Genomic DNA, 23,656 nt, shown 5'->3' on the forward strand with positions numbered 1-23,656 from the left:
TGGTGGTGGTGCCCCCTGCAAGACCCTTTCTGGTTCTGTTCGCGCGTGTTGCTGTCGCTTCCCTTTGTCCGTTATGCTTGTCGTGGCGGTGGCTTCCGTCGCGGCACGAGGGGTTCTATTCGCGGGGTTGGGAACTGTTTGCCGACTCTGCGCCTCTCCCAGGCAGCGGCAGAGCAAAAGGGTGGGGGGAAAAGAAGGAAAACAAGAATAAATGAAACAGCGAATAGACCAAAAACAAAAACGACATTCAACAACAACAACAACAACAACAACAGCAACGTGGTGACTGCTGCAGACAGCACAGATGGGGGAATGGAGGAATATGGCGCGAAACCACCCTCGCCNCAACAGCAACGTGGTGACTGCTGCAGACAGCACAGATGGGGGAATGGAGGAATATGGCGCGAAACCACCCTCGCCCGCCCGCCTGCCCGCCCGCACACAAAACCGAACAGACGGCACAGCGCACTTCTCTCCTCCCACCCCACCCTACTGGCCCCTCAGAAGATGATCTCTCTCGGCATCCATCTCAAGAGCGCCAGCCACACGGCGAAAAGCACAACAGCGAGCACCCGAAACCAGAGCGGTTCCACTTCAGACCAAGACAATTTGCCGCTGCGCTCCGCCGCCATGGTGCCGTTTCCCCACATCTCACGCAAATGGAACGTCACAACAGCGTGCAGGTGCTCATCTACAGTCATAACACGTCCACGCCGCCGTGCCAATCCTTCAGCCTTTTTCAGCCGCTCCTGTTTCTGCTGCTCTTGTGATAGTGTTGTGTTGGATGTATTCATCAGCGACTGGCGTTGCCGCTTTCTCTCTTCCATATATTCGTGCTCGATTCGGTCCAACTCCGCAATCTCCACCGACGAGAGAAAACGCGGCTGCACAATGCCCCACACCACCAACCGCCGCAACACCGCCACCAGCACTTCCACTACGCGGGTGTCAGCACCGAGCGCCATCTCAACGCCATCAAAGGGGTCCTTTGGGTTGAAGAGCTCATCTACGTCAACGAGGAACGAGACGAGCAACGACACGGGGGGCACCGGATGCCGCTGCGCACCGTAGAGCGTAAGCGTCGGCACCATCAACTGTGACGGCCCCGCGACAGCCCTAATGAAGAGCACCAACGGGCTGCAGCTCACGATAGAGTTCTGCCCCGATTCGCAAAGACGGCGGTACACGAGCGGCAGCAGATCAAACGCTGCCCCAAACGCGTCACAGGCGGGGCAGTCGTGCGTGTAATGGTACACCAGCGCCGTTGGCACTGGACGGCGCGGGGGGGAAAAACGGAATGCGCGACGCTGGAGCCATGCCGCCGGTTGCGTGTCGCCTCCTGCTGCAGTGGGCTCCCTGTCTCCCTCATAAGCAGAAGCAGAAGCAGAAGCAGAAGCAGGAGCAGTAGTAGTAGTAGTAGTAGTAGTAGTAGTAGTAGTATTAGATGCGATAGTGGGCGGCGGACCAATGAGCTGCCGCAAACCGATCCACGGGAGAAACGGCACGGCGACACGCGCATCGCCCGCAACGCGTGCCTCTGCCTCCGCCCACCACCGCGCAACGTGGCGCAGATACGCGACAACTTCGCTCAACTCAGATTTCGCCTGCGTGACGTGCAGCACGCGCACAATGTGCCGCCGCCGCACGTACTGGTCGTAGTAGCGGTGCGCCTCTTGCAGTGTATGGTTAGAGACGAGCAGCCATGGCAGGTCTCGTAGCGTTGCGTTAACGTGTTTGGCATAAGCGTCCATCTCTGGTTGTACGTGCTGCGTGTCGCCCTGCATGTTGTTCGTGAGCCGCATCATCTCGTCCCGCACAAATTGGTACGCCTCTGGGAACATCCCCACGGTACGGTTCGCACGCACCCAACGCTCCATCTCAGCGCGCAACGAGAGCTCTTCGCGTGCGCTCATCAGCGTGTGGCGTGAGGCACTGCAGTGCCACGCCGCCGCCGCACTGTCGCTGCCAAGCTGCGCGGCGAGGTGGTCTGTCAATGTGAAGGCGCGGCACCGAGCATCGGCACACTCAGCCGGCGCCGCGGCTAGGTGTGCTGTCATCAGGAAGGCCACCAGTAGACTGATGCCATTGACGCAGCCATTTTTCATCCTTTTCTACTCCGCGCAGAAATAGGAGGGGAAAAAGAGGGCAAGGGAGGGAGGGAGGGAGGAGTTTGGGAAAGAACAAATGGCTCTAGGTTTGCATGTCTCTAGTAGTTATGGAGTTTCCTCATGGGAGAAACAGCTGCTGCTGCTGCCTCCCAGCGGGAATTCTCCCATGTCCGGCTTGGTGTACACTCTGTCTCACAGGGCACCTGACCATAAGGAAGCAGATCATGTGGGGTGCGAAGACAATGAGACTCCCCCCTCAGTGTGCGTCTTCGAAACGGAAACACGAAACACACACAGAGGTATTAAACAGACACAAAGGAATCAAGCGCTTATTCCACCCCCAAACCGTGAAACACGGCAAGGGGAATGCGCTGGCAGGACTCTGATAGCAGCGACGACACGAGGGCCCCCGCCCCCGCTTCGGATTGGATGTTCTTCCCGTGGCAAATAACAACCCACGTATGCTCAGTGGACAGAGCCGCCTCCACGCAGAGTTGGCCCAGCAGCTCATGTACAATGGTGTCACGGTATGCCGCACTTGCCGCGCCACTTTTTTCGATGTCACAAGGCTGTGTTGGGAACGGCACCCCGAAGTTGAAACGATGACGTCTGCCTGTGTCACCGCGAACAACGTCCACCTCAACACGACGAGACGACATAGACGGCGCCCTCACTGTGGCCACGCATGCGAATGACGTGCGGTGCCGCCCACCACTCCGCTGCGGGACGGTGAGGCACACACCCAGCGGTACGTGCATGCAGCTGCACGATCGACTCGACCACAATGGGGCGGTGTAAGGAGTTCGTTGCTTGTTGTTGATGCTGCTGCTGTGCCCCCCTCTACCACAGCAGTAGATGAACCCGGTAGACGACACCGGAGGGACCCTTTCCAACGCCCGTTTCTCCACTGCGTCTGCCACTGTGCAGCGACGTGGCACAACGGTGCGACACGTCACGGCTCGGTCGCACACGCATGGCTCCTCACGACAGCGCTTCACACCAGCAGAAGTGGGGATCTCCGCCATTCTGAACAGACAATCCCAAAACAAACGAAACAAAAAACAAAAATGCTCACGCAATGTCAATTCCACACTGTGACAAATGCATCGATCCTCTGGATCAGAGGCCTCTACCACTTCTATTACACACAGATGAAGAAGAAAGGTAAAAGAAGAGGAAACATCATATTGGTATAGAGGCACCGTCAAAACCGAATGAGGAAAGCACACATTCACATATACCTGGACCAACTCCTACACCCTCCACGAGACCAAGTGATATTCTGCATATTACTAAAAATTTTTTTTTGGTTGCTAACAGCAGCGTTGAAGGAAGTAACACAAAGGGGAAAATACATCAACTGCCCGCAGAGGCAATACCACACCTGTACGCCATTTTGTGTATGTGCGTGTGTACCCTCTTCCACAGGCATTTGCTAACTTTTCCCCTTGTGTCTGTCTATTTCCAGGTCGGTCTTCCATCGCGCGCTGCCTCCGTTCTCATCCTCCCACTCCCATTCTCAACATGGCGTCACCACGTAAATCCTAACCACCCTAAGGATTACTTCACTAACTATCACAACATGGCCATCTCACTGCAAAAAGAAAAATGCGCTCAACGCACTCTTTTTGGATCCACCTAACACCACCAAACGAGACAGCGCGAAGCGCCTCCTAAAACTCTCATTTGCCCTACACGCATACTACAGTTTTCCAAGATATATTGTGTTGGCGTCAATCCACTTGTACGGCGGTATTTCCAAATTGAGCGGCGCTGGACCCTGACGGATGCGGCCTGAGGCATCATAGTGGCTGCCGTGGCATGGACAGAAGAAGCCGTTGAAGAGTCCTTCGTTCGGAAGAGGGATGCAGCCAAGGTGTGTGCAGATAGCAATAACAACGGCCTTCTCGCGTTCTTCGGGGAATCGGGCCTCATCTGTCTCTGGGTGTTTAAGCGCGCTCAGCGGTGTCTCCTGTAAATCCTTCATCTGACGCTCACTGCGCCGGTACACGAAGATTGGCTTGCCACGCCACACAACAGTCTTGCACTCACGTTCCTCTAGTTCGCCTACCTCCGCCTCAATGTTCATTTGGCCCACCATCGACAAGGCCGGCTGGCCGACGTACCATAGTGGCAGCACGGTGTAGCGAACCATAAGAATCACAAAACCCAAGAGGGCAGAGTTCAGTGCGTAGTCCGTCACACGCGCGCGATCCTCCAGCTCTTCCGACAGCTTTGGCTTCAAAATGTACTTGCGAAAGAAGTCCTCGTCCCACATAGAGGCATCGTAATCCTTGAGGGCAACCCCCGCAGTAGCCTCGATGCGGCCCTGTGGAGCTCCATCGGGATACGTGTTGAGCACCACCTCCGAGGAGGTGTCCACTTTACAGAGAGCGGGATCAGAATACTTTGCGTACTGGCCGTACTTATCTGTCATATCCTTTGACACAGGCGGTTTCATAAACTCATCCGACCACGAGTTCACTGGTTTGTCCTTCACAGTCAGAGGGTTAGAACCCTCCAGCTGCTTGAAGACCAGCGAAACGCGACTGAGGCGCGTCCTCTGGATGGCGGAGATGCACGAACGACGGAACATGCGTGCAAGCGCTGGTACGTATGTGTCTGAGAGTGTGTTTCTCACGTGGTGCCAAGAAACGATGCTCCTCCAGACGGGTCACATGAAAACAAAAACAAACAAAAGAAAAACAAGATGGGAGTGGAGAAGAGGGGAAAAGTAAAGACGGAAATTCTGTAGCTGATGCGGCACCACAGGAGCCACACACAACTCTCGCACAAGGCAGAGAAAACAAAAAGCAGAATGCTGGAGAAAACTCAAAGGCAAAACAGAGTTTGAGAGAGAGAGAGAAAAGAAACTTCAATAACTCACTATACTCCAACGCCCACTTCCCGCCCTCATCTCGGTGCTGCTACTCGGCGCTCACAGGAGGAAACATTGAGAGCCCGACCATAAAGGCGATTCTCCGCGTTTTTTCGCTCGTCGTCGCCAGCACCACAGGCGTGCGGGCCCAATAGGCACGTGACCTAGACCTGAACAAAGGCGTCGGCTTTCCACATCTAGTCTTTGAATCACCCCTGTCCTTGTCGTTCTGCCTTGAGGCGATGACGCCTGCGACAAGGTAGTCCATCTCGCTGGTCCGTTCTGCAGCAGTTGGGTCTGTCACATGGCCGTGCGACGGTGAAACGAACCGCTCTAGCTGCTTTGCCACCAGCACACTCGCGACACCAGGGCAACTGGCAGAGATTGCACCCAACTCCTGGCGAGCCAGCATATCAGCTATAAAGAAACGCTCTTGGCTGTCCTCGAGGAGGGCCACTTCGTCTTGCAGCCCCAGAAGTGTCACACCGCCCTGACTCCTCTTCACTGGGATAGAGTATGGGCTTGATGAGCTGTTCCACTCCCGTTTCGTGTTTTTGGTTGTAGTTGCATGCATCAAGGACAACAAGACTCGACGTGAGTGAAAACGACGTGGTCCTTGATCATCCAATGCCGAGTGCACCACGTCAAGAAATACAGAATGCGGAATCACCACCTCACGGTGCTTCGCCAATTGCAACAGCTGATTGAAATTCTTGAGGAGGAACGGGGTGTCAGGGACGACAATGTTGTGGTGAAGTCGACGGCTGATTAATAACTCTAGACGCCCCGCCGCGTCGTGGATATCGGCACCGCCAAAGAGCTCACCTGCTGTGTCTGTCCACGCCGAGACGGCAGGGCCGCCTTCCCCAGGCCACCCTCCCCTCAGACGACTCCTACTGCCGCCACCACTACTACTGCTTCTGCTGCTGATATTGCTATTTTTGCAGGGGAGAACATCGTGGGCTTCTTCCGGCAAGACGAGTGTAAATGCAGCACGTTGCACAAAGAGCATGTCCCACGACGCGGCCAAGGATTGGATGAACTTCAATGGCTCTTCGCACAGCGGCCTCACGGGGTCCACAATGGCCTCAAGTGCGGCCAACCTCGCCTGTTGCACCTCGCTCAAGCCTTTGGTAACCGCAAGGCTACCGAAAACTTCAAATAGAATCTTCTGACGTGCCGTCTCTGTAGACGGTGTTGTAAAAACAAAGGGGTGATCCAGCACTGCACGACCAATGCGCACGATCGGCGCCACCTCAATCTGCGCCGACAAACGCTTGTCATCCACGACATTGCGCATCTGCGAGAGAAGGTAATTAAGCCCCAACCTTTTCTCTAAATTCTGCGTCGCGCGGAGCAGCTGTATGTTCTGTTGAAGAAGAATGCGAAAGTGTTCAGCTTCTGTCATCTCCGTTGGTGCCTCATTTGAGATGTACGGAACCTCCGTATTGGCCCGTGTTATGTGGAGCGAGCTTGACACCGCGCTGTGAGTTGGCGATGCCGACAACACAGCACCCCGCCCTCTCTCCACTTGCACGTCCCACATATGATCGCAATCCTCTTCTTCTGCCGCTATCATCTGAGCCACGACCATGCTCTGGTGGGCACGGTATGGCTGTTGCTGTAGCGCCACTAGTGCCAGTTCATCCACACCAAGGCCTTGCAGTGTTCTCCAGTTTAATTGTGTTGGACGCGCCGGCACGCGACGGTGACGCCGTGGGACGACGACGTGGCCCGAGCGGTTGAGCAGTTCGTGAATCCGCAACGCATCCGCCGCCTTGTGGTGCAAGATACAGAGCCGCATGCATTCCCCCACTGCTGCCTGGATGAGCGACACGTCCTGGGCGCCCGCGTTGGGCTCGAGGAGCGACAAGGCGACGTGCATAGCGGCCTCCCACGGCACCGCTGCAGCGTAGGCGGCCTGCAGGAGCTGCTTGACCCTGCCGTCCATCCCTACACGACTTCTTCCGCTACAACAGCAGAGTGCAGAGGAAGGACGGGGAGAAGGGGCGAATGTAACATGCACAAGGCAGGGGTAGCCCAGAAGCAGACACACACACACACACATATATATATATATTTATCGTAAAACTCTGCGAGGAACCAACCAAAAAAGAACAACACTAGCAACAAGTCCGGTTAGGATCCTTCAGCCCAATCGCTCACAAAGCGGTGAGGCCACATACAGATCATCATTAGACTCCACGGAGAAGGTCTCCACAAATTTCGGTCGCCACCGCTTAGGAGGCCACTTACGCTTCGCTGCACGGTTTGGGCTTGGCGCTGCCTTGAGCCGCGACCCAACACGAAGAATGGCGGTCGGCTCGTAGCGCTCACGTGACGCCCATGAAAGGAGCTGCTCCGTTGGGCACACCTCGCGGCACCACCGCTGCACAAACGCTCGGGCGTCCTCTTCGTTAGCGCTACTTGGACGCCAAACGAGAACGCCTGTTGCGTTCTCGGAACCTTCCGGATGGAAGACGAATGTGGCGCCCGTATCGCTTTTGCTTCTGCTGCTCTGGATGAAATTCCAGTAAGCATCGCGCCCCCTTTCTTCTTTTCCCGTCCCAACAACGCCATGGTGAACGAATACTACTACAGTGATGCTCAGCATAATCAGCAGCACCAGACCATATTTCTTCTGCACAGACCGTCTGCACTCCTCACGGTACTGCTCTAGGCAACGCGCAAATTCATCTCCCGCGTTCCTTGAGGCGAACCTCTCCGTCCAGGGGAATTTCGTTTCCACCGTTTCCACAGTCTGCCCGCAGCGCGCCGCAGCATAAATTACTTTCGTTGCAGCGAACACCGACAAGGCATTGAGGAATTCAGTAAACGACAGAGACCTCAGGTCCTCAACCTTCTTCGCTCCTTCCACGCCGTGTCGATCGTAGACGGCCCGCCGGATGTCATCCTTTAGTACCTCATAAGCTTCAATTACCACACGACACGCCTCCCCCGCCTTCTTGTCTGGATTCTTGTCCGGGTGGAGCTGCTGGGCCAGCCGGTAGTAGCTGCGGCGTATACTCGCTGCATCGGCGGTCTTCGGTATGCCGAGCACCACGTAATAGTCCGTGCGATTATTGAGGATCCTGTCGATGTGGTGGTTCTCCATTATGGAGTGTGTAGTTATTTGCTTCTGTATATTTGTTTGCTTCTGTGTGCGTGCGTTCGCCCCGTTTTACGCCCTCACGCGAGGACCCTCCGTGTACCGGGGCTGGGGCAGATCACGCTCAGAGTCGCTACTCAAACCAACTGACACGCAAACTCAAAGAGAAGAACAAAAAAAAAAACCAGACTAACGAGTGGAGCCCATGCATTCCTCGCCGCACTCCGGTGCATGCATGGAGGACTAAACGGTACAAAGCAAGATAGCTGCGTGCAAACAACCGTGGGTCCGCGCATGTCGCTTCGCTGCAGCAACAACACCCACCCCCGCTTGGAAGCCATCAAATCCAAAGAAGGGGAAAATCCCACGTGAAGCGAGATCAAATAAACTTCAAAAAAAAAAACGAAACACATCTGTTGTCAGTATTATCCCCCACCCCGACTTCTCTCTCTCTCTGTTTCCCTCCCCTAATCATACTGCAAGTAAAAAAGGGTGTGAGGGAGATGCTAGCGCTGGAGAAACAACTCACAGCCCTCGTGGGCAGCCGTAAATGTAACCTCGCACGTGGCATCGGCGTCAGCGACGGCACACTCCCCGTGCAGGAAGAAGTCGTTGACGCGACTCAGCGGAAATGCCCCGCAGCGCTCAGTCTGGCGCTCACACGCCGCCACCAGTGCCTGCATGGCATGACGCACGCCTGGCTCTTCAGCTGATACAGCAGCAAAATCCACAACAACAGCAGCAGCGTCCCCGGTATCCTCGCGTGGTCGCTTTACTCCATGGGCATTTCGCTGCGGTGCCTCCAATGTAGTGAGAAAGTCATCGGTGACCGCCTTGAGCCCACACGCCACTCCCCACGGCGGCCAGGCAGACAGCAGGGCCGCGCACACCCACGCACGCTCCTCCACTCCAACGCTTGCGTGCGTGCTGTCCCGGCTGCCAGTGTCCGTCACCTGCATCAGCAGTAGTAGCAACCCAAGCGCCTCCAACGAGGCTGATAACTTCGGGCAGGCTCTCAGCAGCGCGTAAACCAAACGTGCCGTCGCAACGGTGGCGCACCGCCGAGCGAACATGTCGTTTGACCACGCAAGTAGCAGTGGCGCCGCCTCCAGCAGACCTGCATCCGGCGGTACGTCCCTCGTACGACGCTCAGCGGCCGATATGATGTATGCGCGTAGCAGGGCATTTTGTGGTGGGCTCTGCGCCCAGTCATGCAACGGGACAGGCACGATGGGACAAGAGCGCTGCACTCCGCGTCGCCGCATTGCCGTCTCCACCATCCACCTCACCGTTGCAAGTGTTGCCGATAGACCAGGAGGGAGTTTCCCCGCTCCCGCAAGTCGAAGCTTTGCCTCAAGCTCAACCTCGTGCCGCAGGGCGAATTCGCTGCCGTGCGTGCGCTCCAGCAGAAGGAATAAGATTTGCCACACATACACTTGCGCGCCCTGGATCTCAACATGCTGCATAGCCCACTTGAACACTGTGTGGTCGCAGCAACTCGCCGCACACATTGGAAGTCGGGCGAGCGTCAGCACGACAAGACGCGCCACATCTCCTACCAGGTCGGGTGTCTCTCTGTAAAGCAAGAAGGGCGTCACGTGCTGCTCGAGCAGCGGGCGGATGAATGCCGTCGATGCAAAGGTGCCTTCGCCCGCCGCCAACGAGACGCACCGGCACAAGAAGCGTATGACACAGCGATTGAGGGAATGGATAGCGGCATCCAACCTCCGCGCCACACCAAACAATTGTGAAAACACGAACCCACAGCTTTTAGCATGCCTCACAACAAGACGGCAAAGTGCAGTCCGATCGCTATCCTCTGGTGGATGTGCACCCGAGAAGAGGTGATCGTGCGCCTCTTCAACGTTCCCGGTAGAGGCGTCGCCCTCAACGTCTACGGCAGCCGCAGAGACCAGGATGGCCAGCAGCGCCGTACCCCAGCCGCGAGAGCCCAACGCATCCAGCCATGACGGCTCCGCGGAACGAAAAAGAAGAAAGAAGAGGTGTCTGAGTTCCTGCGGGACAGCAGAAACCCCACTCGTCACGTAGCAAGAATCAAGGTGTGCAATGTCTCTGCGGGGGAGATCACCCATCCATCTGTAGTAGGCTGCGCATGTCTTCAGTGCGGTGAGAACAGCAATGGCACAACCTTCATCATCCATGCTCCTCTTGTAGTTGTCCCCGACAACACCCGGTGCCAGTAGCCGCCTCGCCTCATCGGAAAAACAAGGAAGCAGGGAAAGTTGCAGAAAAAAAAAATCATCCAACGTCTCNATGTCCACTGGCTGAGGACAACCGGCGGTTGCCAGCGCCAACAAAAGTGATGCTGCCCAGTGCGGGTGGCAGCAAAAGGTCCTATCCAGAAGCACCTGGAGCGAGGTCGAGTCATCCATTACGAGAGGGTCCGGCATGCCCACACACGTACCCTTGCGGTTTGCCTCCGCAACACACATAAAGTGGCCCACAACGCGTGCCCGAAGATCGGGCGAACTGCCTGGGATACGAAGTAAGAGGGTAAGAAGACCGTTTTGAAGTAGATAGCGCACCTGTTGCTCAAGAAGTCTGTCCATCATCCTCACCTCGTTCGCGCCACCGACAACATGCTCCAGCACAGTCGCGCTAAGTGCCAACAGTGCATCACCGCCTATGCTGTCACTGTTGTTGTCAACTGTAATCCGACTATCCACACAAACAGAACTCCACTCTAGAAACTTTCGCAGAGCCTCTCCCAGAAGCTCAGCAGCAACGCGAAGCAATGCTACCTGACAGAAGGGAAGTAAAAACGCCACGACAGAAATGAGGCTGCAAAGCGTCTCGCTACGGAGAGACATAAGGCGGTTGCCGAAGGGCCACTGGCTGTCGCATGCCTCATCCTCTGTGAACGCCGCACCGCATGACTCCTGCAGTAGATGAAGCAGCGTGTTTGCAATCATCGAGACATTCACAGGAAGTAGCGCGCATGCCTCAATCCTTTCCCCGCCACACGCGGCCTTGAGGCAGAGAACCTGTACCAAGAAACATTGAAGCGAAATGGAGTTTCCGTTCTGCACACTCTGCACAACCCGCTGCGCCACATCATTGACGTTAGTGAAGCGGTCTGTGACTAAAGCCATAAAGTGCGGTCCCTTGACTGCCTCTTCGAACGCCTTTCCATTGTTGCTCGCAAGCTCGAAAACAACACGGAGAGTGGGGCCCGGAGGGATCATCTCGAGTGGGAGACTGTTCAGCAGCTGCACCAGGGCGGTAGCGGAATCTGACGAAGCTGTTCGAAGAGACTCGATCACGTAATCTGACGCATCAGAGCACTCGCCAAACAACCGCGTCGCGATGAGGAATTCCCGCAGCGTTTCAGCCGCAGCCACAACAACGTCAGCATTGGGATACAGCAACAGCAAGATCAGGTTGCGAATAAGCCTCACTGGCGCGCCTAGAGATGTGTCGCCTCTGTTGCTGCTTCTACTATTGCCATCAGCACCTCCACCGCCCCTTGCGACAAACAACATTTCTCGTTTTGTAGTTTCGTAAGCCAGAACGAATCGCGCGAGACAAATTGCATTAACAACCACAGGTTCATCGTCGCGGAATGTTTCCAACGCCCACGCCAAGTAGTCCAGAAAGGAATTGCAGTGGGGGTTGCAGGTGGTGCGGGACAGCACCACGGCCAAGTTCTCCAGCCACGCCGGCTGCCCCGCGCACGTCTCAAAGACTTGATGCAGCAAGTACAGCACCAGCTCCACTCTGTAGGCGTCGCACAACGGCTCCATCATCGCACAGACCGACGGCACGCAGCTTTCTGCAACTGCGCGCAGAAATGTGGGGCTCGTGTCAGCCAGGTCCGTAAGGAGGAGGAGGCAGGCGGAGGTATCGCCTTCCTGCACCAGCCCCACACACACCGCATCGCAGACGCAGCGTGCTAGCCCAGCGAGCACCGTCCGCAGAGAGTTTGCAGCGATTTCCCTTTCCTCCACGCCGAGGCAGTCGCACTTGGCTGGCGGCGCCCCAGCACTAGGCGAGGGGGCAACGGTCACCGCATCCCTCAGCAGCGTGAAGATGAGACTGAGCAGCGCAAGAGCCGCCTTGTAGAGCGGCACGTGACGACGCAACGTAGCAGTCGAGCACAACTTCCCTGCCAACTGCGCGAGCACGTCGTGAAACGAAAGGAGGGAGCGCCACAGCGATACGGGTACATCATGCAATATCGCAGAACTGTCTGTTGAGCAGTCAACTGGTACTCCCACCGAATACTTGCCGACCTTCGGGCAAAAACTCTGCTGCAGAAGGAGCGATGCGTCCTGCAGAGCCCGAGCAGCTGAAGCTGCTGAGAGTTTGTCGAACTGAGCGACAAGGCACGTGATGCACAACGTCCGGCGGGGGGCGAGCACTCCTGCGGGTCCCGCACCGTTCACCGGGAGGATACAGTGATGAAGGCTGTGACATTCGTACATGGATCCCCTTCCCCGCCCCACCCGATCACCTCTGACCGGTAGTAAACAAGCCAACTAGCAGAGAAATAAGGGGAGAGAGGAAGGAGAGATGAAGGAAGATGAATACGAGAGAAGGGGCTTTTTTTGCATTTCTTTTTTTGTAGCGGTTGTTTACTCTCTCTTTCTCCCTCTCTCTCTCTCCCTATACATATATATATATATATATATATATATAGATAGATAGATAGATTCAGCACTTCACTCGCTATGGGCCCAAGATAATCTTCTTCTCGTTTTGCGATAGAATGAAACATGTGGGGCGCCCCAGATACCATTGGCGATGACGCCAAGCAATGTGCTTCACTTTTTCGTCCTGATCCTTCTTTTCTTTTTCTCTCTTCGTAACACAGACGTGAAGATGCGGATAGGGCACAACGGACAAAGTCACAATTCGCATCCTTCTGCCCCCACGGCGATCCTGCCACAACACCGGAGAAATAGTTTAAATGTTTTATGCGACATGCACTGCGGCTGCAGCTGCCGCAGATCCATCGCGATCCTTGAAAGCCTCCAGCGCTTCCGGGTACGCCACCACGTAGTACGTTGTTCCATAGTGCATGTTTCGCAGCTCCTTGATCTCCAGGCGTGACTCCTTTAGGTAGTCCCGGATCGGCGTGTTCCACTTGCAGCCGTGGGTGTTCACCTTATGGCGGTTCTCAAAGTAATCNAGGAACCAGTTGACGGGTGGGTAGGGGCTGCTTCCGTGTTCGAGCAGCAGAATGAGACCGCTCGGCTTCACCACCCGCTGCATTTGGCGCAGCGCCATGACGGGGTCGTGCAGGTGGCAAAGACCGAACATATCCACCACGCAGTCGAACTCGCCATCGGCAAATACCTCCAGGTTCTCCGACCGCACACGACGCACGTCGTACTTGGGATAGGACGTATGCGGCAGGCGGTACCGCAGCGCCTGAAGTTGCTGCGCGTTGGAGTCGCACATCACAATCTCATGCACAGGGTAGGGGTATGCCCCGATGTTTTGGCCGTGACCGGCAGAGAGCTCCAGCACTTTACCGTACGTTTGCTGCAGCAACTCCTCACGCAGCTCGCGAATCTCCTTAGGCTGTCCCACCCAGACGCGGAAAAGCGTAAGAATGCCACCAGCCACTGTGATGCAAGTTATCACGACACCCCAAATCTTCAGCCGCTCCTCTAATGGGCGTTTCTCACGCTGCAGGCGGAAGTACTCCCGTTGCTGGTAGTACTCATGATGCCAAAACGGCTTCACGTGTTTTGGAATGTCGTCAGTGTAGTCGTAAAAATTTTGTTTTCCCTTCGCTAAGATAGGTGGGTGCGTCGTTTCCCACTGCCACACAATTGCTTCCGGCTGTTTGTCACGCCCTTCCCGCTCTAGCGCGTGTCTGGCGTACTCCAGCACTACATCATCGGATGGCTTCAGAAACCCGCCCCTCTTCTCAATACTCGTGTCCATATTCGTGAGGGAATCCCCACCGGTGTGGTTCTCCACTGTCTTGTCGCCGTTTGCGACCCTTTCGTTCTCCGTCGGCGTCTTGCCCGACTGCGTGCTGCACCACCGCGCGAGGATCGTGACAGACAGCGCGGACACCGGCCGGGCGGGGGGCAGACGGCGCAGCATCATTGGATGATTCAGACGCCTCCACTACACTGCCTCTCTCTCTCTCTCTCTCCCTATCTAAAACTCTCTTGTTGCACCGCAACGCACGAAAGAAAGATGGCGATGATGATTAGGAGGAAGAGGAGGACATGCAGCACAGCAAAAAAAAAAAGGAGGCCATTCGATAGGCGTGGTCTTCCACCAGGGGAGGTGGAGGAGATGATTGAATGAAACAAAAGCAAACGAAATGACCGCGCTCTTTATTCGTATGAGGAACCACCCCGCAACTGAGTGACAGGCAGACTTCCTGCCAGCACCTGTGGGCTTCATCCACGTCAGAGCAAGAACAAAAGACTTTAGGATTGACGCAGAGATGCGAAGCTAGCGCGACTACTTCGTTCAGCACACACACAAAAAAGCAAGGCTGGAAAATAGCAAAAAGGAGAGGCGAGCCAAACATAGAGTCACCACGCAATCTCAAGAAGCACTCCTATATAGCACCAGTGTGAACAGCACACCAGTAAGTCTTTCCTCTTTCTCATTCACCCCATGCAGCTACATTGAATCGGCAACACAAAGTCCCCGGAAAGACGAAAACCTCAAAGGGGCTTCCCCCCAGTCCCTGTGTAATGTGCTGACGAATACTGCACAGGGGGATACTGTGAGGATGGACTGGAGTGTTGTAGGCCAGGGAGAGCTTGTGGGTACTGTCCTGGTGGAGCTCCACTTGACGCAGGCATGATAGGAATTCCCTGCGCCGCTTGGGGATAATATGGCTGCTGCTGCTGCTGAGGAGGAGGAGGATAATACGGCTGCTGCTGCTGCTGCCGAGGAGGAGCATAATACGGCTGCTGCTGCTGCTGCTGCTGCTGAGGAGGAGGATAATATGGCTGCTGATATAGTTGCGGAGGAGGATAATACGGCTGCTGATATTGTTGCGGCATGTAGTGCATGAGGTTCTGGTTCACTGTAATTGCGCCGAACAGAGAGAATGGTTTGTACAAGTCAACTGGTTTGGAGCTTGACAACTGAGGCACCTGCCTGTACTTTTTATTCCGAAGCATTTCGCGTGTTTTAACGAAAATATCCGCATAACTGAGCCCTGAGGTATTTGTCAACGCCCAGGTCAGTGCCTGCGTAGCGGCCCCACCAGCAGCCACAGAACCCGCTCCAAACGACGCCGTATTCGCCACGTCTGCACTTGTTCCAGAGTCTGAGCAGCCGCTGAACATGACCACATCACCCTGGGAGAAATTATTGCGACGAACCATCCGCATCTCATGTCGCGCGCCAGAAAGCATATTGTTGCCGCCCACAAAGGCGAATGGCAGGTCCAGCAATGAAGCGGAATGGCAACAGTCAAAGACGGCCGTCATGCGTACCCCAGCAGGGAGGGGCCGCACCAGCAATGCAAACAAATCGTCGTCAAGGATGGCACCACGTGATTCATAGTCCAATGGCACAAGACACTGGTCGTACTCCTCCTCTGCATCGTGTTCCGCCCGCGTTTGCGTCCCGTGCCCGGAGTAGTGGAAGAACAGCACGTCCCCTGGGCGCACATCGTGCACCAACCACGCCATGTGCCTGATAATATTTTCACGGGTCGGCATGGCCGTGTAGTTGGGAAACTTTGGATCGTCCACCAAAATACAGCACTCCGATATGGGAAACTGGATGCGTTGGAGAGTACCAAGCATTTGCCTTACATCGTTGACACACCCGCTGAGTTGGCTCTGCGTCCCTGTGTAGTTGATGCCAATGAAAAGGGCTTTCACACGTCCTCCCCTATAAGGTGTCGGCGCCCGGTATGGAATGACAGGACGGCAGTTGCGCGCCTCCCGAAACGCCGCTTGAATATCGACACGTTTTGGTCTCTTCACGTTGCCGATGGAAGAAACCATATACGGAAGGGCATTGGCCACTAGGTTGCCCGCTAGCATGCCTAGGAGCAGATCCATCTCTTCCCGTGTCCTCAAAACTCTGATCAACTTGTATTTGTTTTTTTTTTTTCTTTTTTGCCTTTCTTTGCACTTGCGTACAGATATGTATGTATGCTTGCCTGTATGTATTGATTTGTCTTTTTTTTTTTTCTTTCTGGTCTTTGTTACTGTTTTCTTTTTTCTAACTCTGCCTTGTTGGTGGGAGTTTTGCTTCTAATGGTATGGGGCGGGGAAGTGCCAAGCCTTTAAGCGAAAAGAAGAAGAAAGAACACAAACACACACACACACATGAAAAAAAAAAAATGGAATTTTGGACCCGTACCCATGCTTCTCCTTCAGCGCTTCGAAACAACGCATGTGGTTGCCATGCGTGTTTCTGCATAAGCACAGATGTGCCCACCGACCCGAGGGAGCTTTTTCTTTAAAAAAACCATATGCGGTTCATCGGCTGCAGCTTGTGTAGAAGGAGGAAACGCTCCACCACATATTGGCTGGGGGCGAGAAATGGACTCACCAACAGACCGTATGCCTGGCTCGCAATGGTCAAGTCGACGAGCTCATCGTGGGCACTGTCAACCTCCCCTGAGCGGAAGTGCGCAATGCTCCACCATGCGGGCTTGCTGTCAAGCACCTTCAGCTCCTGCAATGTCTTAGCCGGCAGACTGATGTAAACCGCGTCAAAGGCCTTACCCATGACGTTCTGCGTTTCCTCCTCAAGAACCTCAGTGATGCGTTGCACGAGCTGTGCTACCGAGGGGGAACACTGGAAGAAGGTGTCGTTACTTACGTGACTCTCGAGGTGCTGCTTCTCCTCCTGAAAGTTGGCCAACAGATACAGGAAGTGATTCCCACGGGGTTCATCACGGTGCGTGAAGCAATCTTTCACTGAGTTGCGCGCCACAACGGCCAGAACCTTGCGACCAGTCAGTGTGTTCCCTGTGTAGTAGTTCTTGGCGTCACGCACCACGTCGGGGCACGGCCGCACCATAGAACGTGTCACCCAGAAGTTTCGCTTGCCGTAGAAGTCGTCATCTCCGGCGGCGCCCTGACATGTCCGCCAGAACTCGCCGCTGCTTTCTGAGGGGGCGCAGTCCATGCAGAAGGTAACCAGTGGCGTTTGCACCAAGTCCTGCAGGGCGGCAGCGTTCCTTTCTGTATCCTCGTTCCAACGGAAGGTGGAGAAGACACTGGCGTTAGGGTCGTTGCGGTGGTACGCGCAGAGGGCGACGTCGTAGACGGTCTGTATGCGCTCCACTGCGGTTGCCACAACCTCGCGAGAATCTGTCTCCTGCCCGACCAATACTGGTGAGTCACCAGAGCGGTTGAAATATGTGGGGACTTTCGCCTCCTCTTTATCTGGGAGGAATATAGCCGCCTTATCCTGCGGGGCCCCCTCGTTGTAGCGCCAGAGCATCCGTTGTGTGGTGTTTGCCTCCCTTTGCTGCCGCAGTACTGGTGCGCCGGAAATGACCTCCTTCCATTTCTCCAGAAGCGAATCGTCGGAGAGAAGTGTGCAGCCCGGACGGAAGGCGCACAGCCGTCGGTGCGTCTGGCGAATATTCTTCAGTGACTCGTGCAGGAAGACACCGTGCATACCCTCGCCTCCCGTCAGCTTGTTCAGTGTGTTGCGCAGCGTCTGCAGGTCAGTCTCCGCCCCCTTCACCGCCGCAGAAGGCATATCGCCCCCTTTGCCGTATTCTTGTTCAAGAACGGTGAGCTCGGTGCGGCACTTTTCGTCCGCATCATTTACTCGATCATACTCGCGTGTCAACTTCAATATTTTATTCTCCATTTCCATATTCTCGGAAATAATCGAATTGATAGTCTCGTTCTTCGAGGACACGTTACCTTTCAGCATGGTAAGCTCATTGTCACAGTTTTCCAGCATCGCGACAACGTGCCGTTCACGCCCCTGGTGCTCACTGTATGTGGCCATAAACTGCTGCTCCCACGCATTCGAACCGTGGCGGTAACCAAGTGCAAAGCAAACAATAACCGTGGTTACCAGCGTCGCCAGCAGGACGGGGTGGAGTCGCAGTTCACTACGATGCTCCTTCATTCTTGGCCAAAGGAAAATAATAAAACGGCGTTGCCAAGTTGGGAAACTAAAACTACCTATTGACACTTGCACCGTATCGGCTTCCTATGCTACTCAGAGAGGAGAAAATAAGGAAACAAACAAGGCGTTTTTATTCAAGAGCAGCAACAGCAACAAGAGGTTTAAAAAAGGAGCATTTCAGGGACCCTCATCCTCCCCCTTTTTTGCTCCTTTTTTCCTCTCTCTCTCTCTCTCACTCTCACACACACTCTCTCTCGTTCTCTCTCCTTCGTGCCTCCTCGAGTCATTTTATTTCTCCTATCTGTCCTTTCGGTCCCATTATTAAGCTGCGCCTCCTCCTCCTCCTCCTCCTCATTCCCCACTCTCTCTCTCTCTCTCTCGCCTCCTCTCCAACTCCGCAGATCGTGACACCACAAGCGTTCCACAAGAACCCTATTCGGGAACAATAGCTTCGAGGCGAAGCCGCAACCACATCCACGCACAGGCCCAATCGCTCCATTTCATCATCCTTTCTTTCTTTTTTTCTTGTGAGCAGTACGGTACCTCTACAGCAACTTCATCATCTTTTCACGGACCACCGCCGCCTGCCCCGCGTGCTTTGGCTGGGTCGTCGGATAGCAAGTCAGTGCCAACTCCAGTGCATGGCTCAAGAGCGCAATGAGCGTGTGAGGACGCTGTCTCATTGGGAGTCGTAGAGCGACGTCTGCCGTCTGCTCCGCCAAGTCAAGGACCGTAACGGGGTGCATGCGGAACGACACTGCGCAGCGCAGCGCCTTGTCTGCGGCTCGCAGGAACCAGTGCATGGCGTCTTCATCTGGCGCAGCGCCGGCCTGCGTGTTGTAGTCCTGCAGGCTAGCACGCGCCCTACAGTACTCCGATAGCGCGGCGCAGACGCGAAGCACTTGAAGCATGCGCAGGCTCGCGCTTGTGTCGACCGAAATGAAGGAGTTGTTCACAGCCTCCCCCACACGGTACACCTCCTCGTTCTGGAGGGCCTCTGGGGAGCGTAAGATTTGCTCCAGGCGCACCTGCAGCGACTTGGACTGCTGGCACTCCACCGCCAGCCAGACGGCAGGCGCTGTGTCACCGCATGCAAGCCGCTCTCTAATGATTCTGTCATGCAGCACCTCGACCGCCTTGCGCCGGTAATAGTCGAGAGAGGCAATCCACTTGTTTAGAGTCTCGCTTGACGGGTACTTGTCGTGCAGCAGCCGTCGCAGCGCCACCTGGAAGGCGCTGTTCTCTTCCCACGACGAGTGAATAAAGGTGTGAAGAGCCAGAAAGGTGTAGCGATCGCTCACCGCGCACGGTGCCCGCTCCGTCACGATGCGGTATAGCACGGCGGGGTTCATGAAGGGCGAGTACACCACATACGTCGCCGCCACTCGCCAGAGAAGCGGGTGGTGACGAAAAATGGAGACAAAGTCCTCAACAAGCTCATTTCGGGTAAACGTGACATCGATCTGATTCACCGCGGCGCCTAGCGGTGGCGCACATATGTCTGCGACATGCGCCGCCATGAACAACAGTGCGAAGCGCCGAAACAAAAGAGAGTCACTGTGTGACCTCTGCTTGCGTCTTGATTCATTTGTGTCAAGTTCTTCGTTGATATCAGCGTCATCGGTGTCCGCATCGTCGCCGCTGTACGATGGGGAGGAGACGATGTTACTGTCGTCGCCAGGACGCATAGGTAAGCACTGGTCGCGGCGAACGGCCTCCCCCACGAGTCGCATCGCGCCAACGAGATCGGCGATACAGTGGCTGCCAAGCACCCCCTCGATGACGCCGACATACCATGGCCCCTTCACAGGGCCCTCCCACGACTCCATCACGTTTTGATAAACGTGGTGCACCTGACGAAGCGTCATGTACGGCTCGCACACCGCACACACAGCGGCAACATAGTCTATGACATCTAGCTCCAGAAGGTGGCAGCTCTGCAGAATCAACGCCGCGTCGCCACTCGCCATCAAGAGGAGATCCAGGCACAACGACCTCAGCTGTTGCGCTGCCTGTACAGCCATGCCGGACTCGTCGTGTGATGCCGTCAAGATACGCTTAGAGTCCATGATGAGGCCGTTTGCGGTGTTCATCCACTCTCTGTGCTCAATGCTGTTCTCCGGTGGCTCCAGCAGGAGTCGGATCACATCCGTCAAGACGCTCTCCTCCTCCGCGTCAAATGGGTCCGTTGCGCACGACCGCAGGTAGTCCACGAGTGAATTGATGAGGTCCGCCGCGACAGGGAAGAGACCGGCGAGGAAGGCACGCTGGATGGACACCATGTACGGCCCCATGAGCGCGTCGAAGAGGTCAGCCTCCTCCGCAGGGGGGAGGGGGGCCCGCGGCCGCACCGCGTCGAGTGTGTCCCGCACCCGGTAGAGCGCTCCCACGTCGACGAAGCGGGCGCGGTACCACTCCAAGTAAGGCGCGCTTGCGTTGACGCCGTCGTCCCCACCGCCTTCCTCAAGGATGGCGATCACCACGGAGACGAGCTCCCACACCACCTGCGCCGTCGGGTCCACCACCCCTTCCTCGCCGATCGCCTTTAGGCGCGAAAGGAAGAGCTCCGACCACTTGCACACGGTCTCCGGGTAGGAGGAGGAGACGGCGGCGGCCTTGGCAGCACCAACAGCCCCACGAGACTCCGTCCCTTCCGCGGAAGGATGGAAGGCCTCACCACCAATGTATTTGCTAAACCGCACCCGCTGCAGCTGAACAAACACATCGAACCCCGATCGCACGGCGGTGATGAGAGCAGGTGGCAAATCCGTCCCTGCCCACTTCATTGTCCCTTTTTTTTAATCTTCTCCGCTCAGCTGTCTCTGCCCTCGCACAGGGGGAAATGCCGTGACGATAGTGTCACCTCCGCCAACCACAAAGGAAGGACAGGAATCTATGCCAAAAGAGGCCAACAAGAAATTGAAACAGATAGAACGAAACGAACAAAATACCCACACAAAGAGAGAGAGGGACGAGGCGCTATACAAGAAGTTTTGTTGTCAGTCTGAAAACACCGCAAGATCAGGCACATCAGAGAAGCAAACGCAACACAATAATCAAAAGAAGGACAACAACGGAAATCCGAATGAAGGAGAAAAATCTGACGAAAAGTGACTTCACCTCTATGCGTTTCTAAATACGCAGACCTTATTCCACGATTCTTATTGTCCCATTTCTCATCCTGTGAAGCCGCTGCCATCACCCACCAACAACTGGTGGAACCTCCTCCCTCTCTGACAAAGCCACCTGCTCGCCAGCGACGGCGCCGATGTTGTTACCTCCACTGCTGGTGTTTTGAAGCAACATGGGCTGTTGCGCGTTGAGGAATCGAAAGTGCAGTCCTCGTTGCCGCACCCACAGCGCGCCAAGCAAGAGAAGCACACCCGTGAAGAAGAGAGCCACTTCTCGCAGAAGGTGCCTCACAAAGTTGCCAATGGTGCAATCAATGAGGACGATTAACACACCCTTGGCTAGCGACAGCCAGATAACGTCAACCCGCCTTGGAGTCTTAGTAAAAAACTCGAGACACACGTACGACGATATGCACGGATAACCCGCGTACAGGGTTATTCTGTATATCTTTGACAAAAGAGGAAGCACCGAGAGCCCAATCAACATAAATAGCACCGTACAATGTGCCCCAGCGTAGCGAAACGTGGCTACAGAGTGCACCTTTGCAAAAGTCATTAGCATGATGACGTACGCCCCGCCTGCATACTGTTTTATGAAGGCAGGGTACCTCTCACGCTCACGTGTGGCGATGTCAAGCAGCTCATTGCGCATGGCAACCAATATGAGCACTGTCTGAATTAATGTCACAAAGACATGTGCGGAAAGCGTCGTAGTGGTGTAAATCCCCAAACCGAGCGATATCCACCCATAGATCGCGCCTACACCTCTAAAGCCGAGTACCAACACTGTGACAGCCCACGTGCGCAGATTACAAAGTTGCTCCCACAGCATCCTTGATTCCACGATGATCCACTGCACCTCTAAATGCCACAAGTAAATAGCGGCATTGCCGAGGGCCCTGCTGAGCCTCGACAGACCAACCACCTCGGAGAGCAACGGCCCGATGTTGACGGCCGTGGCGACGAGGAAACGCACCGTGAAGTCTACCACCTGTACAAAAGGCAGCAGAATTTTCACTAACACAGCTACAGCGACTAGCTTCATCGCCCGCAGGCAGTACATAGTGAGTGCCCACTCCAAACGCCACGCGAAGACAAATGCGGTCCAAAGACCTGGCACAATATCTACCGCGTCCAGCGCGAAGCGCACGGCATCGTTCGTAGTGTTGACGATCTGAACACCCAGCAGGTATCGCCGATCACTGGTGTACTTCTTGTTGGCAGTGCTGCAGAAGGTCATATTCACAGCCCTCGCCGCAGCACAGTAAACGCCTGTCATCACCATCCTCGCGTCTTCCGCCCTATGCATGGCGTACGGCCCGATCTTTCGTATTGCGTACGATGTGGTGGTGACAGATAAGTCAGAGAGCCAAGCCACGGCCACGCCAGTGTAGGGGGTCACAATATACTCGGCAATGTAAGCCAGCCGTGAGTGTATGCTCCGCAATATCCCTGGCATGTACCAGAGCCATCGAAGAGAACATGGTACCTTTTTCTTAAGAATGATAGGGATAACTCGAGAGTCCTCCAGCAGCTGCAACATTTCGTGGCTGCCTACCCGGGGAAAACAGGTCAGTAGCGGCTCTTTCGTTCCAAGATGTAGCTGAGTGAGGGAATGTAATTGTTTCCCAACATCAGAGCAGCTGTCTGCACGATGGATGCTCTGTCTAGAAATAGGGTGGCCACTGTTGTTGTACAGTTCCAAGTTCACATTCACCAAAACCGTATCAAAAGCCAAGTTCATGCAAGTAGTGACAGAATTATCAGTATCGTTTTGGCCAGCTGCAAGCGGCCCGCAGCGTACCGTAACGTTTTGCAACCGGCTGTTCGCCCCCAGCATAGTGATTTGGTGCATCACTCGCCTTCCGCCTAAGGAAGCGTCACTGCAGCTTTCCAGTGCATAAATATGAGTGCTTTCCCCAAAAGAAACTATAGTATTTCTCACAACTGACGATGCACTACCCGTGCCAGGCACGGGGGCACTAGTGGGATGATCCTTGCACGGTAATCGCATCACTGACACGCCATCGTACACGATAAGGAGATGCTGCGGCTTAGTGATTGCGCCGGTTGGCCATAGAGCCACCTGTCCATAATAGCGCGAAACCCATGTCGCTTCTTCTGATTCAATCAACACATGCACTGTTCGGCCCAACTGTGGCACAGAAAGGCCAATGATGGCGAAGCACAAGAGGAATGTCGCAACACCTCTCTTCCAGGAATAAGCCCCAGGGATGGCACCAAATCCCGCCGCCATGACGGTAAGGTGCGGCGTGAGTCCTGTACGGAGGGAGGCTATCAGGAACACAGGAACACATAGACAGCTGATGTAATGCCATCGAACACAGCTGAACCTTGCACAGAGCCGGGA

General features: G+C 55.2%; 11 protein-coding genes across 11 annotated transcripts; all 11 read right to left on the reverse strand.

Annotated features, from left to right (window-relative positions):
• Positions 1–500: 500 nt before the first annotated feature.
• DQ04_01101030 (hypothetical protein) lies at positions 501–2,105 on the reverse strand (the record flags this gene model as incomplete). The annotated part of the gene is made up of 1 exon (XM_009310205.1): positions 501–2,105. One exon carries the CDS (start codon positions 2,103–2,105, stop codon positions 501–503), a length of 1,605 nt encoding a protein of 534 aa, XP_009308480.1.
• A 332-nt stretch (positions 2,106–2,437) lies between these two features.
• On the reverse strand, positions 2,438–3,133 carry DQ04_01101040 (hypothetical protein; the record flags this gene model as incomplete). The annotated part of the gene is made up of 1 exon (XM_009310206.1): positions 2,438–3,133. One exon carries the CDS (start codon positions 3,131–3,133, stop codon positions 2,438–2,440), a length of 696 nt encoding a protein of 231 aa, XP_009308481.1.
• Positions 3,134–3,810: 677 nt separating this feature from the next.
• On the reverse strand, positions 3,811–4,704 carry DQ04_01101050 (reiske iron-sulfur protein precursor; the record flags this gene model as incomplete). The annotated part of the gene is made up of 1 exon (XM_009310207.1): positions 3,811–4,704. The coding sequence occupies one exon, from the start codon at positions 4,702–4,704 to the stop codon at positions 3,811–3,813; it is 894 nt and encodes a 297-aa protein (XP_009308482.1).
• Positions 4,705–5,035: 331 nt separating this feature from the next.
• DQ04_01101060 (hypothetical protein) lies at positions 5,036–6,937 on the reverse strand (the record flags this gene model as incomplete). The annotated part of the gene is made up of 1 exon (XM_009310208.1): positions 5,036–6,937. The coding sequence occupies one exon, from the start codon at positions 6,935–6,937 to the stop codon at positions 5,036–5,038; it is 1,902 nt and encodes a 633-aa protein (XP_009308483.1).
• Positions 6,938–7,135: 198 nt separating this feature from the next.
• On the reverse strand, positions 7,136–8,101 carry DQ04_01101070 (putative chaperone DNAJ protein; the record flags this gene model as incomplete). Its single annotated transcript, XM_009310209.1, has 1 exon — positions 7,136–8,101. One exon carries the CDS (start codon positions 8,099–8,101, stop codon positions 7,136–7,138), a length of 966 nt encoding a protein of 321 aa, XP_009308484.1.
• Positions 8,102–8,601: 500 nt separating this feature from the next.
• DQ04_01101080 (hypothetical protein) lies at positions 8,602–12,540 on the reverse strand (the record flags this gene model as incomplete). Its single annotated transcript, XM_009310210.1, has 1 exon — positions 8,602–12,540. One exon carries the CDS (start codon positions 12,538–12,540, stop codon positions 8,602–8,604), a length of 3,939 nt encoding a protein of 1,312 aa, XP_009308485.1.
• A 490-nt stretch (positions 12,541–13,030) lies between these two features.
• DQ04_01101090 (hypothetical protein) lies at positions 13,031–14,179 on the reverse strand (the record flags this gene model as incomplete). Its single annotated transcript, XM_009310211.1, has 1 exon — positions 13,031–14,179. One exon carries the CDS (start codon positions 14,177–14,179, stop codon positions 13,031–13,033), a length of 1,149 nt encoding a protein of 382 aa, XP_009308486.1.
• Positions 14,180–14,754: 575 nt separating this feature from the next.
• Positions 14,755–16,113, reverse strand: DQ04_01101100 (metacaspase 5; the record flags this gene model as incomplete). Its single annotated transcript, XM_009310212.1, has 1 exon — positions 14,755–16,113. One exon carries the CDS (start codon positions 16,111–16,113, stop codon positions 14,755–14,757), a length of 1,359 nt encoding a protein of 452 aa, XP_009308487.1.
• A 403-nt stretch (positions 16,114–16,516) lies between these two features.
• On the reverse strand, positions 16,517–18,154 carry DQ04_01101110 (hypothetical protein; the record flags this gene model as incomplete). Its single annotated transcript, XM_009310213.1, has 1 exon — positions 16,517–18,154. The coding sequence occupies one exon, from the start codon at positions 18,152–18,154 to the stop codon at positions 16,517–16,519; it is 1,638 nt and encodes a 545-aa protein (XP_009308488.1).
• A 545-nt stretch (positions 18,155–18,699) lies between these two features.
• Positions 18,700–20,940, reverse strand: DQ04_01101120 (hypothetical protein; the record flags this gene model as incomplete). Its single annotated transcript, XM_009310214.1, has 1 exon — positions 18,700–20,940. One exon carries the CDS (start codon positions 20,938–20,940, stop codon positions 18,700–18,702), a length of 2,241 nt encoding a protein of 746 aa, XP_009308489.1.
• A 412-nt stretch (positions 20,941–21,352) lies between these two features.
• Positions 21,353–23,542, reverse strand: DQ04_01101130 (hypothetical protein; the record flags this gene model as incomplete). Its single annotated transcript, XM_009310215.1, has 1 exon — positions 21,353–23,542. One exon carries the CDS (start codon positions 23,540–23,542, stop codon positions 21,353–21,355), a length of 2,190 nt encoding a protein of 729 aa, XP_009308490.1.
• Between the last annotated feature and the right edge of the window lie 114 nt (positions 23,543–23,656).

The sequence above is a fragment of the Trypanosoma grayi genome (assembly GCF_000691245.1).
Source record: "Trypanosoma grayi strain ANR4 Tgr_110_V1, whole genome shotgun sequence".
NCBI classification, from domain to species: domain Eukaryota; phylum Euglenozoa; class Kinetoplastea; order Trypanosomatida; family Trypanosomatidae; genus Trypanosoma; species Trypanosoma grayi.